The sequence below is a fragment of the Schistocerca cancellata genome, chromosome 12 (assembly GCF_023864275.1).
Source record: "Schistocerca cancellata isolate TAMUIC-IGC-003103 chromosome 12, iqSchCanc2.1, whole genome shotgun sequence".
Classification (NCBI taxonomy): domain Eukaryota; kingdom Metazoa; phylum Arthropoda; class Insecta; order Orthoptera; family Acrididae; genus Schistocerca; species Schistocerca cancellata.
The window spans coordinates 127023801-127044980 of record NC_064637.1 but is presented as its reverse complement, the minus strand read 5'-3'; the positions used below and the strand labels follow the sequence as shown (position 1 = coordinate 127044980).

Here is a 21180-nt window from a genome sequence, read left to right as displayed (position 1 = left end):
CATTACACACTGCAGGAGTTTACAACGTGGAATGTGATAGTGGAGAGGCATACATTGGTCAGACTAGTAGGCCAACAGCAACACGCATTCAGGAACACGAGCGCTATATTCGTCTAGAGCAACACAACAAATCGGCAGTGGCAGAATATCAGCAAGACTGTGGAAAAGAAATAAAATTCAGCGAAGCCTGTGTGTTGGCCAAGCAGCCAGTTATGACGAAACGCAAAATCAGAGGGGCCATTGAAACACTTGAGCACACTATTAACATGAACAGGGAGGATGGGCTCAGGCTTGCTCCATCTTGGCTGCCCGCAATCAGGGCCCAACAGACCGCACTGTCAACACGAGGCACGAGCTCTACTGGCAGGTTAACTGCCACCGCACAGCCGACGTCCAGCAGTTGGTAAACAGCTGCCAACTTCTCATTCGACAGTGACCACCAATCATGGCACATAACAAAAGAGCCAATAGACAACAGAGGTTACATTCTCCCTCCACCGCAACAACCTATAAAAATAAAGTTCCCTCTCCTCCTCCATTAAGTGACCAATGAAACTAACTACCTTTTTAAAATTATGACATAATGGCATGCGCAGTGAACAGTAACAACAAAATATAAAGGACACTGCATAGCTAGAACGCACCAGAAGAAGGCCTCTGTAACCGTGACTGAAACGTTGGTTTTTTTTCTCCATCAGCAGTGGTCTTTTACATTATGACACAGTACCATACCCAGAAAACTTTTATGTCGACTGACTCTGGCCACGGAAGCTTATGCAATTATATTTACGTTGACATGTCAGTGACTATTTCAAGGTATTATTTACAGTTTGATCAACTCATACGTTGTACTGCTCCTGGAATTTTCTTCACAGCCATTATTGATTAGTATTGTGTCACTGTGGATTAATCCCAAGTACATAAGAGATACTGACAGGAACATACTCCAAACATTTAAGCATCATGGAATATAACAACAGATACCAATGATGAATCATGTTTCCAGGCACGCACTCTTCATATTATGATTTCAGCATGCCACTGCAAGGACGTCATCAAACTACTACTTTGCATTGAAACCAATGAAAAAGTGAAGCACCAATATTTAATTCCTATTTATTTATTTTTATTTTTTTAATGGAGTGCTATATCAATGGTTAAAAATATCTGCCAGTCTTAACATATTAATGTTTACGTTCGCGTCATATCGAAAGTACCGTTCGTCATAAAAAAATAAAACTGAATGTTAAAACGAGAAAATCTATATTAGATTATTTATGAGGCTCCAGCAGGTATTCCAACGCGTATTATTTAAACATACCATAAACAAACTATGAAAACTGGAGAGCGGAGACTATGGTCCCCTACATAACTTTACAGTTATACATTTATGAACATAAAGCAGAATTAGCAAACTACACACTGCAAATGAATTAGTCTTTAATTAAACATATTTTAACTCTCAAATACTGCCGACGTTGCAGGGACGGACAACACTATGTTGATTCTTAACATGAGTACTTAAAATGACGAATAATTTGAATCTACTACATGGAAGCAAGTCTTTTGTTCAATTAAAACACTATTAATTTATGTATCACTTACTTTTCGACATTTTGTTGAGCTGGTGCAGAAGATCTGAAACAATAGTCAATTTTTAACATACGAGTTATTAGCAATACCAATAAATTTGCATTAGAAAGAATGTCTGCTCTGCATCGCATATGAATTAATTTCGATATTTTACGATTTGAAAGCGTGACATAATGATAATAGCGTTAATAATTAAATGGCAATGAAAATAACAATTACGTAAAACGAAGCTTTCAATTTATTTTTAAATAGACTACATTATAATAAACGATGTTTCATATAGCTACAAACCTTCTTATCTTCGCCTGATTTGAGCCTTCAGAAATTTTTCGGCGCCAAAGAGAAGTTGGCGGGATGAACCTGCTGTAGCTTCTAAAATCTAAACAAAGGTATTCACTCTCAAAACACCAAAGTTGTTAACGCCACAACGAAATTTCTCAAAAACTAAATTGCAGTGAATATAACATATTTTTCAGTGAAAAAGAAGTATCATAATTTAATTTGGTAGTTAAGTTAAGTTAGTAGTTAAGTTATCGTATAGTGTGAAAAGACATGGAAATAATAAAGCGAATTCATCAACAGTAAGAGCTACATATATCAAAGTATCTTTCATTAATAAAGAAAAAAGAGTATTTTCTGTAAGTTATCATAAATTTATTTTTCATGTTTACAAAATTGTAAAATTTCGAAAACTATCAGAGATAATATTTGAGAGCTTCACGAATCATTCTTTTTTATGTCTAACGAAAGACATTCGCCATATCCATCTTTGCACTTTATCTTCAGATTATGCTTCTAACTGAAAATTAAATTTTCTAATCTACAAATGGTCTAAATAAAATAACAAAGAAGTAATGCTCTGCAATTCTATCAAAGGAGTAGTATAAACTTTTTGATTTGTAGCTTGTGTTTTGTCTTTGCCGGAAGCGTGTCAACCACAGGAAGTTGAGCTAGTCGTATATCTTTGTCTGACGCCATCCCGAAGCCTCTTTGGCGGAAAGCTGCCATTGTTCGTACACCAAGCCGAAGGGTAGTTGGCAATGTATTTTGGTTGCTGAGTGTGCATTCGTGTACGAGAAATAACATTCCATCGCGCATTTGGTATTTTGACTAAGTCTGTTGTTCTAGACGATGGTGAAGATGGAGCACGAGGTAAATGATAAGAAATTTCAACTATGTCATCTGCCCGCTGTGTAGCGGTAGACGGACATGTTTTCTGTGAACTCGGGAGTTGGGATACAATATAGAGTTTATTTTGGTTTGCTTTCTTTCTAGGCTGGTGGTAAAGGTTGGAGTAAAAGCATTTTACTCGTAACGAATTTAATTATTAATTATGTATATATGTGTTTCGGTAACTATTTTATAGGCCATTTCCAGTGAATACTGCTGAAAGCATTAGTTTTGCACAATGTCAGGCCTGTGGGTGATTTTTATTAAAAATTTTGCGATAGATTGGTAGTGGGTAAGGAAAAATTGTTCGGTGTCGAGTCCGTTGTGCAATAGGGACACCGTGATGCGGTCCACGTGTTTCGCGTTCTGGTGTTATGGCGCTAGCGATACAGTTATTTGGTGAAACTATGCATAATCTTGTAAATTCTTTTATTTTCGTAAAGTTTTGAATATAGGGCTCATTGAAGCCTGACTCTCATTTCCTGTAAACTGCTGATGCTGAAAGTTACTTCCTGATGTCACGGCGTCTTTAGCAGAGAGGTAGTAATTACTGGAAATGAAAGTGGCCAGTGTTTACATATACTGTTGCATGACTTGTATGTGAAACGTGAACTAGTTCTCAAAAGATGTCGTCTTTTAAATTTGATTTTTGGTAATTGTGAAATTTCTCATGGGGGTTTAATAGTAATTTTATCAGTTAGTGATTGCTAAGGTGTAAAATTTGAAGTAGAAGTTGAGCATTCTGAAGCTTTCAGAAGTTTGATTATTGAGATTTATTACAGTGTCGTGTTATTTCAGCAGGATGGAAGACCAGAACCTGAACCAATGAGGAAGTTGTTTATAGGTGGTCTGAACTATAAGACCACAGATGAATCATTGAAGAAACACTTTGAACAATGGGGAGACATTGTTGATGTTGTTGTTATGAAAGATCCAGTCACCAAAAGGTAAGCTGTTTTTATTGCATACACTTGTAACATTTAGCCCCCTGTAATTTCTGCTTTGCGAGGGAGGTATTACTTTACCTTTTTTGTAGGTCTCGGGGATTTGGATTCATCACCTATTCAAGGGCATCTATGGTTGACCAAGCTCAAGCAGCTAGACCTCACAAGATTGATGGGAGAACTGTGGAAACAAAGCGAGCTATCTCTCGCCAGGTTTGTAAATGCTGCTTAATAATATTTTAAGTTTTTGTTTTTCATTTATAAAATTATAGAAATTTTGTAAACTAGTCTGTAGTGTTGGTGTGACAGCAGTTGATTGAAAGGCAATATCACTTACATTTGTGATACTGCAATTATTTGAGAACATGTGCCGCACCTGGGTACTTGCAACTTCAATAGTGGGGTAGTAGGACTGGACCTGTAGTGGGTTTGGTGCCTGATCTCTTAATTAAGAGTCAGGGTTTGTTATTAACATTTATCCAAGGTTTGTACATGGAAATTGGATTTCGAACTAAAGCTGCCAATGTTTGGTGCTGAAACCTCAACCTGCTTTTGAACTTTTTTCACTTAGTGAATCAACTTGGGGCCATGGTTAAGTATAGTGTTGTGGTTAATATTGTTCTAAACTTAGTTGTCCAGTTACTGCATACTGTCAGTTCAGGGATTGGTGAAAGGCAAGGGCATAATGCCTCCATGATGTACAGAACAGCTTGCAAACAAGTGGGTTAACAGTGCTCCTTACTTATTTGCTCATTGATTAGGCCAATCATTTCCAATTTCTGAAGTGTGTGTCAATGTTAATTATGCATTTACTTTGTTTAAAGAAAACAAATTCAGAGAAATTTATTCCATTATAAGCATTTTGGTGCAGTTTTTCTTTTAGAACATTACTGCGGTCAGCAATTCTTGTTCCAATTTCATCACATTTCATACTGTGTGAAAAGGGTTGTCAGGCTCATGAAATGTATCCAATAAGTGCTCAGTGACTTTACCATGAGTTCAAAGCCAACAATCAGTATGCAAATATGTAGTGATTTTTAATTTGCTTATGCAGTAGTGTCCTTATGTGATACCAAGAAAGTTCAGCTGAAGCAGTATGTTGCCAGAGTATCATACAAAAGTAGAAATAGCAAAGTAGTAGGTATCACCAGATTTCAGATGCAACTTGGTCGCCATGCATTTTCTGATTTGGTCTTGGTAACTGTTCAGAAATAGGACATAATGTCCTTACAATTAAGATTACAATGGCCTTAGTACTTAAATGTGGACAGATGGGTTTATTGAACATTTCATGTTGTTGTTAACTGCTTTGTCCAGTTCGTGCAACATCTACATTGATTATGCTGACAGCAACTTCAAATGAAAAGTTTTTTATACACTGATGTGGTAAGACAAACAGAAGAATTTTACCATCACTGTTGTGGAAGTATTCATAGTTTTATATTTCATGATATTAGATCTGTGGTGATGCTTGTTAAGTTCATCACAGCCTTTCAGATGAAGCTACAGTGGGCTAGCATATCTTCTATGTATATATGGTTTGATTGTAAACTACTTTCTCCAACTAGAGGAAATGGGAGCTTGCCCCCCACCTCCCCAGTTACAAAGAAACAGGTGATTGCCTGTCGAAGTCGCGGGTTGCTAAAGATACATACTGAATGTGTAATTGTAAATCGATCTTGTGGCTCTGGTGGCAGGTGTTATGATCAATTGTTTGTGATCATCATTTTTATGTTTCATGTCATTCCCTTAGTTGCTATAAATTACAAATTTGTGCGAGTTGAGGTGTTAGGGAAACCCAGACGATTTGTCGTAGTGATTGAGATGTATAATGTTCTTGGTGTTTCTTCGGCGGATTCTCTCACACGGAAAAATCTAATGTGTAAACTCGTGTTGTGAAGTGTGTTAAACTTTGTAAGAAGAGTTTCAGTGCTGAAGTACAGTTACAATGTCATTGTGGACAGTGTGGGAAACGAAAGAGCATCAGGAAGAATACATGGTTAGACTCTTTCAAATTATCCATCTAGACCAGCCTAATTCTTCTATCTTGCTGGGTTCGAAACTACACCTTGCAAGCAAAAGCATCAGAAACTGACTTTTCTGCTAATACTGGGCGAGACTATTTCAGGTTTTGCTGAGAAGTGGTAGTGACGAACAGTGCCCTGATTGGTGGACAAAGTAAAGTTTAAGTGGACGAATCTTACATAGTGAGAAGGAACAACCAGAGAGGATGACTTTCAAAGAGTGAAATCAATCACATTTGGTGGAATAGTCCTGGAAGTGTTTCATTGTCAGAGTATTGTCCAGAGACAAGGTCGCTTTAGTGCGTCGGTTAAAGCACTTGATACTGCCTGGTAGTAGTCCTTGGACGAATTTGTCACACTCAAAGCAGGATAATTCAATCAAGAGTCCAACCACTATCTAGAGTTTGTGTTCAGATGACCCCAGTATGCACGTGCAAAAAAAGTGGCTATGGATATTTGAAATCTTCCATTAAAAGAGAAGGGTGTCCTGGACAAAGACAAACTATACTTGTTTCAGTACCTCTATTTCCACAACATGCATTTGCAAAGAAAAGTTAACGCATGTGACACTATACCAATATTCTTGCCTGATATTGGCAGAATTTACCCAGGCTATGGCGAAAAGTGTATGGTTCTTGGAGTGTAGACATCACGTAGACTGTCATATGACAGCACCGACGGTGAGTAGGATAAGTTGTCGTATTTTTCTAACGCTCTTTCTTTGATGTTGCTGTAGTGACCACTGTAAACACTCATAACGCCCTCGACCGAAGTCGGCTGATCGATTTACAATCGCATGTTCGATATATATCGTTTGCACCACGCAATTTCAATAGGCAACCATTCTTGGAAATTACCTAAATCTTTGCATTGTCGTAAGATTTTCCTATGGTGCAATATTTCATAATGAACTACTTCAGATGAGTGAAGCCACAACTGTTTCTTAGGTTCATTTGAGTAGTTACTATGTTTGGCTACTTGAAAAAGCTTTGTGCTGTGCCAAAGCTGCCAGATTACTCCATATGCAGAGTAGTCTCAGTTGGAGTGCAGAGGGGTAATCTCGTCATGACTAGAGGCACCTGTTTTTCGCAAAGCTTGAAATCACAAAATTTTACACATTTTGCTGAAAACGCGAAACTATTTAATTTTAAGACAAATAGCAAAATAATTGACGAAACTTTGCAAAATCTCGTCATTTGAACGTAACTGCAGAAGTTTGATTGTAGTTATGGTAATACAATCCAGATATCAATTGTTATATATATGGAAACATTCCACGTGGGAAAAATATTTATATATATTTATATATTTTTATTTTTTATTTATATATTTATTGATATATATATAGTTATAATAGAAGGAAACATTCCACGAAGGAAAAATATATTTAAAAACAAAGATGATGTGACTTACCAAATGAAAGTGCTGGCAGGTCGACAGACACACAAACAAACACACACATACACACAAAATCCAAGCTTTCGCAACCAACGGTTGCCTCGTCAGGAAAGAGGGAAGGAGAAGGAAAGACAAAAGGATATGGGTTTTCCCTCTTTCCTGACGAGGCAACCGTTGGTTGCGAAAGCTTGGATTTTGTGTGTATGTGTGTGTTTGTTTGTGTGTCTGTCGACCTGCCAGCACTTTCATTTGGTAAGTCACATCATCTTTGTTTTTGATATATATATATATTTTTATCTGAAGACATTCTATAATGTTCTGGCAGTGTATTCAGTATTGTGTTGGAAATCATTTCGGATCGGCGGTGCATTGAGTGTGGTGTTTTGTTTTCGTGCTACAGACGATTAATATGGTAGTTACAGTTTTCGGCTGAGAAAAGGAATTTGTCAGAAGGATTTCTAATTTTTGACAAAAGTAGAAAGATACTTATGTGCAAATACTGCAATGTGCGTATGGAGTTGCAGAGGAAGGACACGTGCCTGAAAAACATTAACAGCAAGAAGGTGCTAACAACTACTGGTATAAAAAGACAAGCTATGCTCACCGAAGACACTGCAGCAGCAAAACGAGCAAAAATGATAAAGAATTCATTTTATTGACTAATCGAGCTTTCATTGATGCTAACATTCGGATGGAAGAGTTGATCATCCGAAACTGAGAGAATGGATGAACACATACATACCACGTTTGTGTAATAATTATTTTACTGTCTGCTAATTGCAGCAAAGATTAGGTAATCTTGATAGCCAATAATTTTTGTTGTTCAGAATAGGCCTGTATTAAAAAATTTTCCGAGCACTCTTGAAGTCTTATAATTGGGTAAGAAATTTATCGGGGAGTGAAAGTTATTGCAAATGCTACAGAATGTGTGCAAGCAATTATGAGTGTAATACAGAAACTTGAAATACAGTGCAGAAATGTAGTTTCTATAACTTCAGATTCAGCCTGTTATATGGGCAAGTGTGTAAATGCAGTTAGGGTTTGTTTCAGAAGGGTTAGTATGCGTACACACACACACACACACACACACACACACACACACACACACACACACACACACACACACACACACACACACTGCTGGGCTCAAAATTAAATTTGGTTGGCAGTGTATGGGCTGTGGAACTTTGTGATTTGAACTATTGTGTTTTGCAGACAACACATCCTACTACCTGAAAGAGAAAGCATGTGTCCATTCAGTTCTTAGCTCAGAAATATGTAGGTGTACCCACAAAAGCTAAACATTTCCCTGTTCCTGTCATCACCAGGTGGAACTCGTGGTTTGAAAGTGTTGAGTATCTTGGAGAATCTGATATAGTAGAATTTGTTGAAACTGTTGAAGATGAGTGTAGCTGTCAATTATTTTAAAGCTTTGACTTCTGCTGAAACAAAAGATTCAATGCCAAGCTGTTTTTCTTGTTGAGCACTGCTCAAAATGTTGTAATTTGCTGTGGACATTAGAGGGCTCCAAGATACTGTTAATTCCTCTTCTGGAGTCTAAGCTTGGTGACCTTGCAAAGAGCTTTGTTACTAGAGGATGCATTTTTTCTGAGGCAACCTCTGAAAAACTTCTTAAACTGCCAGAGCATATGCAAGTACAGTTAACATCACTCTTCCAGTCTGTAAGTAGAGCAAGTCTTACAAAACTGAACTACTTGAAGGAGTGTGATACAGGAAAAATTCATTTCTTCTATAGGTAAATTTATCTGAGAAACATAATAAAAGGAAATTTAGACAGTGCTGAAATATCTCTGCAGGTACAGAAAATTCCCATTCTACAAGAACTTCCAGTGTCATAATTTCTTGTACCATACATATGGTTTAGGGATTTAGTATCTAGTTCTTGTTGAGAAGGTAAAGATGGTGATGTGATTGGTATTCTTCTTTCCCTGAAAGCAGAGTATGGGCTTTTTGTGGAAGCTGCAATGAAGGCTTTGTGGATCCCAGTCAGTAATGTGGATAGTGAGATCATTTTCTAGATATTGCAATGTAATGTCTGACAGGAGAACAGCTCTGACTCACCATAATATGGAAGTTATGCTATCCTTATTTTTGTCAGACTGATTTGTTTTGTGTGCATAGACTAGGACAGGATAAATGTTTTCCAAACTTTCATGATTTGGTATTTGTGTTTTAATAAGATTTATAATTCTTATGCTTTTCAATTTATGTAAAATGAGATTTTTCACTGCAAATGTGCCATAAATGTATTTCCTTTACCTTTTACTGCTGAAAAGTGAAATAAAATTTAGCAAAATTGTTGACAAAATGCAAAAAACTAGTGAAAATATACTGAAATAACTTTTTAAAAATGATTGAATTGGGCAAAAATTTTCACCACAAACAGGTGCCTCTAGTCATGACCCTTGTTATTGCGATTTCACTGTTTCTACTTCTTTACAGCTCTCATGTCAAATGAAAACAAAATGAATTTCTGTGACTGGGAGCTATGAAGTGAACTAAAGTAAATTCACCTAATTGTAGACACTAAAATGTTACAGGTTTCAGTTTTCTGATTTTATTTTGATGTTTTCGGCAGTTTAGCATTAATTGCCTTGCAGAACAGTTATTTTTCAGTTTGCAAAAGGAATTTTTTTCTGTTGAGGCAGTCATTTATTTGAAATGAAGTTTCATTCCACACCATTGGCTACTTTCTACTGCTTTCTGCATTGCAAGTGCACATTTTAATGTTCTGGCACATATGGCATTATGCCATAATAAAGAACGAAACATTTCCTTCCTTAAAACCACACTGAAGTCTAATACCAGAAAACCACACTGAAGTCTAATACCAGGTTGGAGCCTACTTCATTGTGAATCTGGACATACGAATGTGCACTTTAAGCCAAATTATGCATTGTAATAAGGTTTCAGAGATCCTGATGCTCTTGGGGTATCTTCTGAAGTTCTGTTTAATGTATGACATAATGTAAGACCTCTTCATGCTATATATGTGTGAATGCATGGGCTTCTTAAATCATAACTGCACACGCCAGTAACACCTGTTTTCTGGCGCATGCTGGCAACTCTGGAAGTGAATCTATTTACTGGTTGTGGGGAAAATATTGGGAATGGTGGTTTTTAAAGTGTTAATTTCAAAGTAAATTTCCTTCTACGCAAGATGAGTTGTGTGATGAGCAGTGTTTGTTAAATTACTTGACTCATAAAGTCAGTATTATTACATGTGAAAGCTTAGTTCCTGTTGCTGTGGTCTTCAGTCCTGAGACTGGTTTGATGCAGCTCTCTATGCTACTCTATCCTGTACAAGCTTCATCTCCCAGTACCTAATGCAACCTACATCCTTCTGAATCTGCTTAGTGTATTCATCTCTTGGTCTCCCTCTACAATTTTTACCCTCCACGCTGCTCTCCAATACTAAATTGCTGATCCCTTGATGCCTCAGAACATGTTCTACCAACCAGATCGCTTCTTCTGGTCAAGTTGTGCCACAAACTTTTCTCCCCAATCCTATTCAATACCTCATTAGTTATGTGATCTACCCATCTCATCTTCAGCATCCTTCTGTAGCACCACATTTAGAAAGCTTCTATTCTCTTTTTGTCCAAACTATTTGTCTGTTTCACTTCCATACATGGCTACACTCCAAATACTTTCAGAAATGACTTCCTGAGACTTAAATGTGTACTCGATGTTAACAAATTTCTCTTCTTCAGAAATGCTTTCCTTGCCATTGCCAGTCTACATTTTGTATGCTCTCCGCTTCGACCATCATCAGTTATCTTGCTCCCCAAATAGCAAAACTCTTTTGCTACTTTAAGTGTCTCATTTCCTAATCTAATTCCCTCAGCATCACCCGAGTTAGACCACATTCCATTATCATTATTTTCATTTTGTTGATGTTCATCTTATATCCTCCTTTCAAGACCCTGTCCATTCCGTTCAAATGCTCTTCAAAGTCCTTTGCTGTCTCTGACAGAATTACAATGTCATTGGCAAACCTGAACGTTATTTCTTCTCCATGGACTTAAATACCTACTGCAAATTTTTCTTTTGTTTCCTTTACTGCTTGCTCAATATACAGATTAAATAACGTCGTGGAGAGGCTACAACCCTGTCTCACTCCCTTCCCAACCGCTGCTTCCCTTTCATGCCCCTCGACTCTCGTAACTGCCATCTGGTTTCTGTACAAATTGTAAATAGCCTTTTGCTCTCTGTATTTTACCTCTGCCATCTTCAGAATTTGAAAGAGTATTCCAGTCAACATTGTGAAAAGCTTTCTCTAAGTCTACAAATGCTAGAAACGTAGGTTTGCCCTTCCTTAATCTAGCTTCTAAGATAAGTCGTAGAGTCAGTTTTGCCTGACGTGTTCCTACATTTCTACGGAATCCAAACTGATCTTCCCCAAGGTTGGCTTCTACTAGTTTTTCCATTGGTCTGTAAAGAATTTGTTAGTATTTTGCAGCTGTGACTTATTAAACTGATAGTTCGGTAATTTTCACATCTGTCAACACCTGCTTTCTTTGGGATTGGAATTATTATATTCTTCTTGAAGTCCTAGGGTATTTCGTCTGTTTCATACATCTGGCTCACCAGATGGTAGTTTTGTCAGGACTAGCTCTCCCAGGGCTGTCAGTAGTTCCAATGGAATGTTATCTACTCCAGGGGCCTTGTTTAGACTCAGGTCTTTCAGTGTTCTGTCAAACTCTTCACGCAGTATCATATCTCCCATTTTATCTTCATCTACATCCCCTTCTGTTTCCCTAATATCATCCTCAAGTAAATCGCCCTTGTATAGACCCTGTATATACTCCTTCCACCTTTCTGCTTTCCCTTCTTCGCTTAGAACACTGGGTTTTCATCTGAGGTCTTGATATTCATACAAGTGGCTCCCTTTTCTCCAAAGGTCTCTTTAATTTTCCTGTAGGCAGTATCTATCTTAACCCCTGGTTATATATGCCTCTACATCCTTACATTTATCCTCGAGCCATCCCTGCTTAGCCATTTTGCACTTCCTGTCGATCTCATTTTTGAGACGTTTGTATTCCTTTTTGCCTGCTTCATTTACTGCATTTTTATATTTTCTCCTTTCATCAATTAAATTCAATATTTCTTCTGTTACCCAAGGATTTCTACTAGCCCTCGTCTTTTTACCTACTTGATCCTCTGTTGCCTTCACTACTTCATCCCTCAAAGCTACCCATTCTTCTTCTACTGTATTTCTTTCCCTCATTCCTGTCAATTGTTCTCTTATACTCTCCCTGAAACTCTGTACAACCTCTGGTTCTTTCAGTTTATTCAGGTCCCATCTCCTTAAATTACCACCTTTGTGCAGTTTCTTCAGTTTTAATCTACAGGTCATAACCAATAGATTGTGGTCAGTCCACATCTGCCCCTGGAATGTCTTAAAATTTAAACCTGGTTCCTAAATCTTACCATTATATAATCTATGTGAAACCTTTCAGTATCTCTAGGCTTCTTCCATGTATACAGCCTTCTTTTATGATTCTTGAACAAAGTGTTAGCTATGATTAAGTTGTGCTCTGTGCAAAATTCTGCCATGCAGCTTCCTCTTTGATTTCTTAGCCCCAATCCATATTCACCTACTACGTTTCCTTCTCTCCCTATTCCTACTACTGAATTCCAGTTACCCATGACTATTAAATTTTTGTCACCCTTCACTATCTGAATAATTTCTTTTATTTCATCATACATTTCTTCAATTTCTTCGTCATCTGCAGAGCTAGTTGGCATATAAACTTGTACTACTGTAGTAGGTGTGGGTTTCGTGTCTCTTGGCCACAATGTTCCCTATGCTGTTTGTAGTAGCTTACCTGCACTCTTATTTATTCATTATTAAACCTACTCCTGCATTACCCCTATTTGATTTTGTTTATAACCCTGTAGTCACCTGACCAGAAGTCTTGTTCCTCCTGCCACTGAACTTCACTAATTCCCACTATATCTAACTTCGATCTATCCATATCCCTTTTTAAATTTTCTAACCTACCTGCCCGATTAAGGGATCTGACATTCCACACTCCATTCCGTAGAACGCCAGTTTTCTTTCTCCTGATAATGACATCCTCTTGAGTAGTCCCCATTCGGAGATCCGAATGGGGGACTATTTTACCTCTGGAATATTTTACGACGCCATCATTTAACCACACAGTAAACCTGCATGCCCTTGGGAAAAATTACGGCCGTAGTTTCCCCTTGCTTTCAGCTGTTCACAGTACCAGCACTGCAAGGCCGTTTTGGTTGTTACATGGCCAGATCAGTCAATCATCCCGACTGTTGCTCCTGCAACTACTGAAAAGGCTGCTGCCCCTCTTCAGGAACCACACGTTTGTGTGGCCTCTCAACAGATAACCCTCTGTTGTGGTTGCACCTATGGTACGGCTATCTATCGCTGACACACGAAAGCCTCCCCACAAATGGCAAGGTTCATGGTTCATGGTTCAGTGTATGTTAATTTAAACTTTAATTTTTTCTGTTTGTGTTAGTGCTGCTTAAATGTTACCCTGTGTGGCTTGTCATGTGACTGCTGGCCACGACACAAGAAGAAACATTTGTGTAGGTGCATGCCTCTTTCTTGACAATAAGCATGTGATTCCATTCACATCTGTTTGTACTGTCTCCTGTTACAGCTGTGCAGAGACTTAACTTAGCTGTAAGGTGCAAAGGTGCCCTTAGTTTTCTGTAGTACTGATTTCCAGAAGTTTCTTCACATTGAGTTATCAGTTGATGTACTCCTAATATATCCGTGTTTATTAATTAATTGCAGGATGTTGGAAGACCTGAAGCAAGTGCTACAGTTCAGAAATTGTTCGTGGGTGGTTTGAAAGATGACATTGAAGAAGATGATCTCAAAGAGTACTTCAAGACATTTGGCAAGATTGTCTCTGTGGCAATTGTTGTTGACAAAGAGACCCGCAAGAAGCGAGGCTTTGCTTTTGTAGAGTTTGATGACTATGACCCAGTTGACAAAATATGCAGTGAGTAAAATTTTCTGCTTCACCTTAACTCTCTTGTAATAAATTGTGGCATGACATTTACTGTTCTGTTTTCAGTGCAACGTACCCATGAAGTCAAAGGGAAGAAAGTAGATGTGAAGAAGGCTCTGAAGAAAGATGCAGTAAGAGGTGGTGGAGCTGGTGGCAGGGATGTGCGAGGTGGTGGCAGCTCGGGGCCGTGGGGCAGTCGAGGAGGAACCAGCGACTGGGGTGGACGTGGCGGAGGATGGGGAGGTGACTATGGTGCGATTGATATTTATAGAGGTAGTTTTGTTGGTTCAGTGATGTCTGGTGACCAGTTTTCTGTTAAACATGCTCTTAATTCACTTCACTTGGCTGGTCAGAATGTGTGTGTATTGCAACTGTTTGAAAAGTTTTGGGATGGGAAGGTGTGCTCTGTACATATCTGCATGGTACTCTGGAAGCCACGTAATGGTGTGTGGTGGAGTGGTACTTTCAGTACCACTATCAAATCCCTCCAACCCTGTTCCACTAGCAAATAGTGTGTAGGAAGAAAGATTGTTAGTAAGGCTCTATATTGGCTCTCTAATTTCTTGATTTTCTCATTGTACTCAATATGAGAGATGTGTGGGGTGGGGGGAGTAATGTTGTCTGACTTCTGAAAAGTGCTGTCCCCAAATTTCAATAGTAAATATCACGTGATGCACAATGAGTCTTCAGATATGTCTGCCAGTGGAGTTTAGCATCTCTGTAATGCTCTCTTGGCAGCTAAACAATCACATGCTGCTCTTCGTTGGATCTTATGTCTTACCTGATAGGGATCCCAGTTAGATGAACAATACTCAAGAATTGGGTGAGCAAGTGCCTTATAAGCCATTTCTTTTGTGGTTGATTTTCTTTCGATGAATCTGAGCCTGGTGTCTGCTGTTCCCACTATGCTTTGTATAGTCATTCCACTTAAGGTTGCTCTAGATAGTTATGCTTAGATATTTTACAGCAGTCTCCAGTTGTTTTGTCATCAGTAGTGTAGCTGCACAGTAGTGGATTTCTTTTCCTCTGTGTGTGCAATGTTACTTTTATTTACATTCAGGGCCAACTGCCAGAGCCTGCACCATACATAAATTCTCTGCATGTTCTGCAAATTCTTAAGATCTTCTGCTGTTGCTACTTCAGTATAGACAACTGCATCATCTGCAAATAGCCTTAAAGAGCATCCCATGTGTTTTAATAAATCATTTATATATATAAACAGAAATGGTCCTATCACACTTCCCTGTGATACTGTCAGTTTGTGTTAAGAGCAAGGTGTTGAGTTCTATCTCCAAGAAAGTCTTCATTCCAAACACAGGTCAGCTACAAGCTCGTATTTTTTTCATTAAACGGCAATGTGGGAAAGTGTTAAAATGCCTTACTTAAATCAAGGAACATGACATAAACCTGAGTGCCATTGTCCACCATGTTCTCTCATGGAGGAACAGAATGAGCTGTTTTTGGCAGGACATTTGTTTGTGAAACCATGTTGATTTCTATAGAGATGATCATTTTCCAAAAATGCCATAGTTCTTGAATGTAAAACATGTTCCATTATTCTAACTCTCTGACATCAACAATATAGGTCTATAATTGTGTGCATCTGTCTTATGGCATTTCTTAAAAACAGTAATGACCTGGGCTTTTTTCCATTTGTTAGGTACCTTTCATTGCTTAAGTAATCTACGATAAATTATTGCTAGAAGGGGAGAAATTGGTTTGCCTAATCTTTATAGAATCTTTGTGGTATCTCATTGGGTCCGGAAGCCTTTCTGCTACTGAGCAATTGTAGCTGATTTTCAATTCTGTGATCGGTTATCTCAATCTCCCATTTAAAAGTTTGTAAGACTATTGAAAGGATGGACAGTGTTATGATCTTCTGTGGAGAAACCACTTCGGAAGACCAAATTCAATGTTTCGGCCTTCTCTCTGTCATCTTCAGTTTTGGTGCTGGTGTGGTTGACAGAATGAATAGTTGATTGACACTTGATATTAGGCATTGCTAATTGATTTGGAGGGATAGTGCTATAAGAACAGGTGTGAAAGTTATTCAAAGAAATAAATATTGCCCTTTCTTATGTCTCTTTCTAAATTATGTGATGTAAAAAGCTCAAAAAATGCTTAAATAAGCATGAAAATTGTTGAAACATGGAAGATAAAATAAGTTGCTGAGTGTGATATATCTTGAAGTTGGACCTGTGCATATAGGTTTTGAGGAAGTTCTGGCCACATGTGAAATCAGGACATTTAGAATGCCAATCTCATTATCTGTATTCTTTGATAGAGGTTAAGTAGGTTGTTTCTGAGATTAGTTTGTGCACATCATCCTTCTGCAGTTTCTTGCAATGTTTCAAATATTGTTCTTTCTTTGATAATGTTGGTAACAAGTGAATGTGATAAAGTAAATCACTGCAAAACAATTGATATGTGCAGATCCAACTTACATATATCCCACACACAAGAAATATGTAATATTTTATTTAAGAAATGTACAATTAGGAATTTTTGATTAGTGCTAGCATTAGACTAGTGTCATTTACAAATTTAAAATTATTTATTGTAAACATAAATGAAGTAATGTTCTAAATGTTCAGTAGTGTCTTTGCTCACTAAAAACATTTTTGAGCAGAAAAGGGCTGTTGTAAATAAACTGAGGTAACTGGGAATATTTGAGTTCCCTGGGTGCTATGTTGGCACTGGATTAACTTGAATATTCATTCAGAGCCAGCCTTAGTTTCAAACTGTTTAATATTCATAGGCATATGGGGAAAATGGGTGACAGTCATAGCAATGTTTTAATACTGAATCATTAAATGTTTTGTTGCACTTGCAAATTGCCAAAGCCTCACACTACTGAAGTCGTTTACTACACCTCTCCTGGCCTCTAAATGTGCATTGTAAAACACAGCTTTGACCCCTGTACCCCAACAAGTTACCACTGGTTTGGGATGTAAAGGCACATTTAATAGTTTGTTTTTACAGGGCTTGTTGCAAGCAGGTGCTGTAAACATTTTCTTTGTGGATCCAGTCTGTTTATGTACATTCCCAAACATGGATTATACTTCAGCAAGCAATGTACTATGTTACAAAATACTTGGAGTGCTTTTCCTACTTAGATCATGTAGGAAGTAACATCTGAAGAAGATTAATCCAGAAGATTCTGGAAATATTTTTCTATATCCTCATTCCCAAATATGATTGTGATTTCTTTGAGTTGTTTGCAGGCTGGTAAATAGGAAGGAGACTATTGTTTTAATGCACTAACAATTAAATATGAAGTGTAACAGTCACAAGTGTTGGTAGTTCAGTCAACTGAAATACAAATTATACAAATTATGCCCTTGAATTCGTTCGATTAATCTTTTGTACTTTAAGAAAGTGATTTTTGTTTACCATGGGAGGTTAAATCCCTGCTACTTGCTGCTGTCACATCCCAGCTATTGTTACTTGCTGCTGTTAGAAGTTTTGGGCCTTCATGTTGCATTTCTGACATGTACATTTTTCTTGACATTCTGTGGTCTATTTGAAACTTCCTTGTAGACATGAGACAATGCAAAACATTTGTTATTTGTAAACATTCTGTGATGGTAAGCTATCCACAAAACTTATTTCTGGTGGTGTGGTGCAGGACACATTAGACAACTACACGTACACACTGAACTTTACTTAAATTAAAAAAAACTAAACTGAAACAATGGATACTTGTCTAACAACTTCTTTAATTCGTTATCAGTGCTTGCAGTATGATAGGATGGAATTAAGTGGGGGTGTCAGTGGCAGGTGCATAGACTGCCTGTACCTGCTCAACTACCAGTTAGTAGCCTCTGTTAGTGATAACATGCAGTTGTAGGTTCACTCTGAGACATCAAAACAAGGTTGAGCCAGGACCCACCAATCTAGATTTTTAAAATATTGTAATGAACAAAAATACACATTAGTTTTTAGTTCACATATTCAGTACTAATGACAAGAAATCAAATGTGCAAACACTATATGCAACATTCAAATGCATGTAATCTGGTCTCTAAATTGTAAGTAATTGTCAGTGAGATGGTATTATGAACAAGTGTTAAGCTCTTTGCTCATTACTGCACAATTGTTAAGGATGCTGTAACATAGCCAAGCCATTTACTGATATGCTGTTGATACTCAGCATTAGTAACACAGTACCTGTATGCTGTAAACTGGTTATAGTTCCAGTATATAATGCAACTTACAATGTTTATTATATATGAATAAGATGTTATTGCCTACTAACAGCTGATTGGTGTTGTGCACAGACTGTTAGTCATATTAAGATTGTATTAGTTGTGCTGGTGATGTAGAAAAGTTGAAAAAGGTTGTGTTTACAGGTGGCATTGATCCTTGGGAGAAAGGTGGCTGGGGCAGTGGAGCTAGTGCAGGTGGTGGCAGCTGGGCTGGAGACACAGGTTTTGGTGGCAGTTACCAACAGAGCTATGGTGGTGGCCCAGTCAGAGGTGGCAGCAACTATGGAGCTGGTGGAGGTTATGGTGGCGGCAGCCGTGCAACACCGTACTCCGGAGGAGGTGAGTTGTAGTTGGCATATCTGAGTGCCAGCAAAAAAAATGTTCTTAAAAGAAATGGCTAATTCATAGAATCATAATGGGTGTGCCATTAGTAATGATCGTGCAATATATTGACATTTATCACTGAAATAGATCGAACATCCAATGTAATCTTATGAGTTGTTAAGTACTTACTTTCCAGCAGGTGTAATTTCAATACAGCTAGTACATGCATAATTAATTTGGGTTTTGGAGCTAATAAGTTCCCTCTAGTGGGAAAGTTAGAGTAGGTCACTCAGATCTCAGGTTGAGAATCCACTTGTTGCAAAAATAGGCAGCCCTCTTCTGCTATTTCTTTAACTTCGTGTGACCTACCACTTTTGAGTTTTGCATCTTTCAGCTGCAGTGAAATTTGCTCTTGATGCCAGGCATAAGTCAGCAATTAGGTCATATCACTTTGTAGTTTCCTTGTTAATTTCAATTGTTCATGTACAGTTGGTGGAATCTTCCATTATGTGAATCCACACCTGACACAAAATACTGATTGTGAGGGAGATTATTTTGTTATAAAAATTGCTCTTAAGTGTACTGTAAAACATGAGTATCATTCTTTCCATGAACATATTCAGCAAGCATAACTTTTCAGAAATTGCCATCTGTTTGCATTGAAATTGTAGAACTAATTTCACATTTGTTGTACTTATTTCAAATGAGATTTGCACGGATAGATAAGGCTTTAAAATTCTTAATTCAATTTCAGAATTTTGTTTTAATAACTAGACATGCAACACTTTCACATGAAGTGCAAGTAGATGGTAAGTTTTGAAAATGGGAAACTGTTACTAGTCGTCAAACGACTGTATATTCGATTAAGAAAGGAATCGGGTCAAAGAACAGAAATTATGAACATAGATTTTGAGTGGTGTAAGGTCTTTGCATTATCCATTTAAATAAGCAATAGAACGAGACTATCCATTTAAATAAGCAATAGAACTAGACTTCAGATTTTGTTGGGTGTGCTTCATTTCTAAATGTCCATAATTGCATTTAGGTGGAGGCTATGGAGGTGGTGGCTATGGTGGTCGACGTTATTAATAAACCTGAGCCAGAGGTAAGTATTGTCTACACTGCACTAGTGATTCATGTGTCAAATTTGCAGTTTTTATTATAAAGACATAAGTGAAATGCACCAAATTTAAAGGTGGTTGCTTGTCCTCAGTGCAGTATTTAAAAACTATAGTACAATTATCAAATATGAGAAATGTAACTATACATCAGTTAGATTAACTAGCTTTTCTAACCTGGGATTGCTTTGGAAATAGGCGGAGGAAACACTTTGAGAATTATGTTGGAAAGTAGCCTTCAGTTTTGAGGGCAGGGTGACTTTCCTTGTGTAAGAGTTGGTAATATTGGGATTAGATGAAGGAACCCCAGGTTTTGAAGGCTGGTAAAGCTCAACTTCTGACTATCTTAATTAGGTTTTAGATGCATTCTGAAATTGTGTACACCATGTCATATTTCATGTTAATTGGTACATTTAGGTGCCTGCTTTTTTAAAACTAATTGCCCATATGCTTTCTTTGTGAGGCAACACCGCAGAATTGATCAGAAAGTCATTCGTGTGTTGAGGTCGTCAATCTTATTTTGCAATTAAGTTTATAAATGAAGCCTTAGCTCTTGCTTGAGGATCTGTAGTTCTTAAATTTGAAGTACTTGTATCTGTAGGAAGAAGAGTGTAATGCTTACTTTAAATTTATTGTGTTTTGATAGTTTCCTGTTATGTGTGTTGTTTTGTCCAGGCTCGAACCACCGCTCACCTTAGGATAGCTGACAGACAGGGTCATTGCCGGAGTCTAGGGTTCTGCAAGTATCATCTCTCAGAAGGTTGCCCTAGTGTTTGGCCGAACGAGAAAATGAACTGCGGTGGTTTTTTCCTTATTGTATTCATAACAGTGGGAGTAGGGAAGGACGTCCCACAGAGTTCATTTTTTTTATCTGCATTTTATATTTGTCAGCCAGTTTCACTTGCTTTGTGTGTGTATGTCACTATCAATTTGTGTTTTAGTGGAAACTGTATACAAATGTTTGTTCTTAAATATGTAGACTTCAAGAATCTTTGCCATTTGTTAGAATAAAGGGACTACAAATTTTAAATAAATATGAATCACTTTTTATTGGCTTTAGTTTCTTGATCACCCAGTTTTGTCGCTAGGTGTCGAACTTTCTCACTGTGGTAGTGTTGGCAGAAGTATTTGGGATTGTGTGACAGGAGACAAGTCTTGCATGGTAAGAAGTATGTACATCTTTCAGTGCAGTGGTTGTTAGTTTTGCATCTTGGCAGTGCAGTTGTTGCTATTCCATGGAGTTGTAAAAGTGTTTCAGGTGTTTATGGTATGTAGGCTTGATGTCAAGCAAAGTTTTGTTGCTGAATAAAATTTTAGTTTTAAGTTTTCATAACTTCTGTAGCACAGGAAACTGATGGTTGTCACCAGTACTTGGT

The 21180-nt window shown here is 37.7% G+C and overlaps 2 protein-coding genes across 5 annotated transcripts in view; one reads left to right on the top strand and one right to left on the bottom strand.

The window, feature by feature from the left end:
* Positions 1–2020, bottom strand: part of LOC126109595 (chromobox protein homolog 1-like) — a 38497-nt gene extending 36477 nt beyond the window's left edge. Inside the window, exons 1-2 of one of the 2 annotated variants that reach the window (XM_049914635.1) lie at positions 1885–2020; positions 1606–1638 (exon numbers count right to left, since the gene is read on the bottom strand). In XM_049914635.1, coding sequence (XP_049770592.1) covers positions 1606–1615 — 10 coding nt within the window. In that variant the 5' untranslated portion in view covers positions 1616–1638; positions 1885–2020. The remainder of the gene's footprint in view (positions 1–1605; positions 1639–1884) is intronic. The other variant, XM_049914636.1, reaches the window with a different exon arrangement.
* A 542-nt stretch (positions 2021–2562) lies between these two features.
* Positions 2563–20854, top strand: LOC126109381 (heterogeneous nuclear ribonucleoprotein A1, A2/B1 homolog). 3 transcript variants are annotated; one of them, XM_049914401.1, is made up of 8 exons: positions 2563–2745; positions 3565–3710; positions 3800–3920; positions 13935–14145; positions 14221–14406; positions 18507–18701; positions 19732–19791; positions 20480–20854. In XM_049914401.1, exons 1-7 carry the CDS (start codon positions 2725–2727, stop codon positions 19773–19775), a joined length of 924 nt encoding a protein of 307 aa, XP_049770358.1. In that variant the 5' UTR covers positions 2563–2724; the 3' UTR covers positions 19776–19791; positions 20480–20854. The 3 variants fall into 3 exon arrangements, with proteins under 3 accessions (XP_049770358.1, XP_049770359.1, XP_049770357.1); XM_049914402.1 differs by having other exon boundaries at positions 3562–3710; positions 14221–14397; XM_049914400.1 differs by having other exon boundaries at positions 3562–3710.
* Positions 20855–21180: the final 326 nt, after the last annotated feature.

Coding starts and splice junctions, on each gene's coding strand:
- LOC126109381 (XM_049914400.1), top strand. CDS start 2,725: ATGGTGAAGATGGAGCACGAG. Junction 14,407..18,506: donor AGGATGGGGAGGTGACTATG/GTGCGATTGATA, acceptor TTGTGTTTACAG/GTGGCATTGATCCTTGGGAG. Junction 18,702..19,731: donor AACACCGTACTCCGGAGGAG/GTGAGTTGTAGT, acceptor AATTGCATTTAG/GTGGAGGCTATGGAGGTGGT.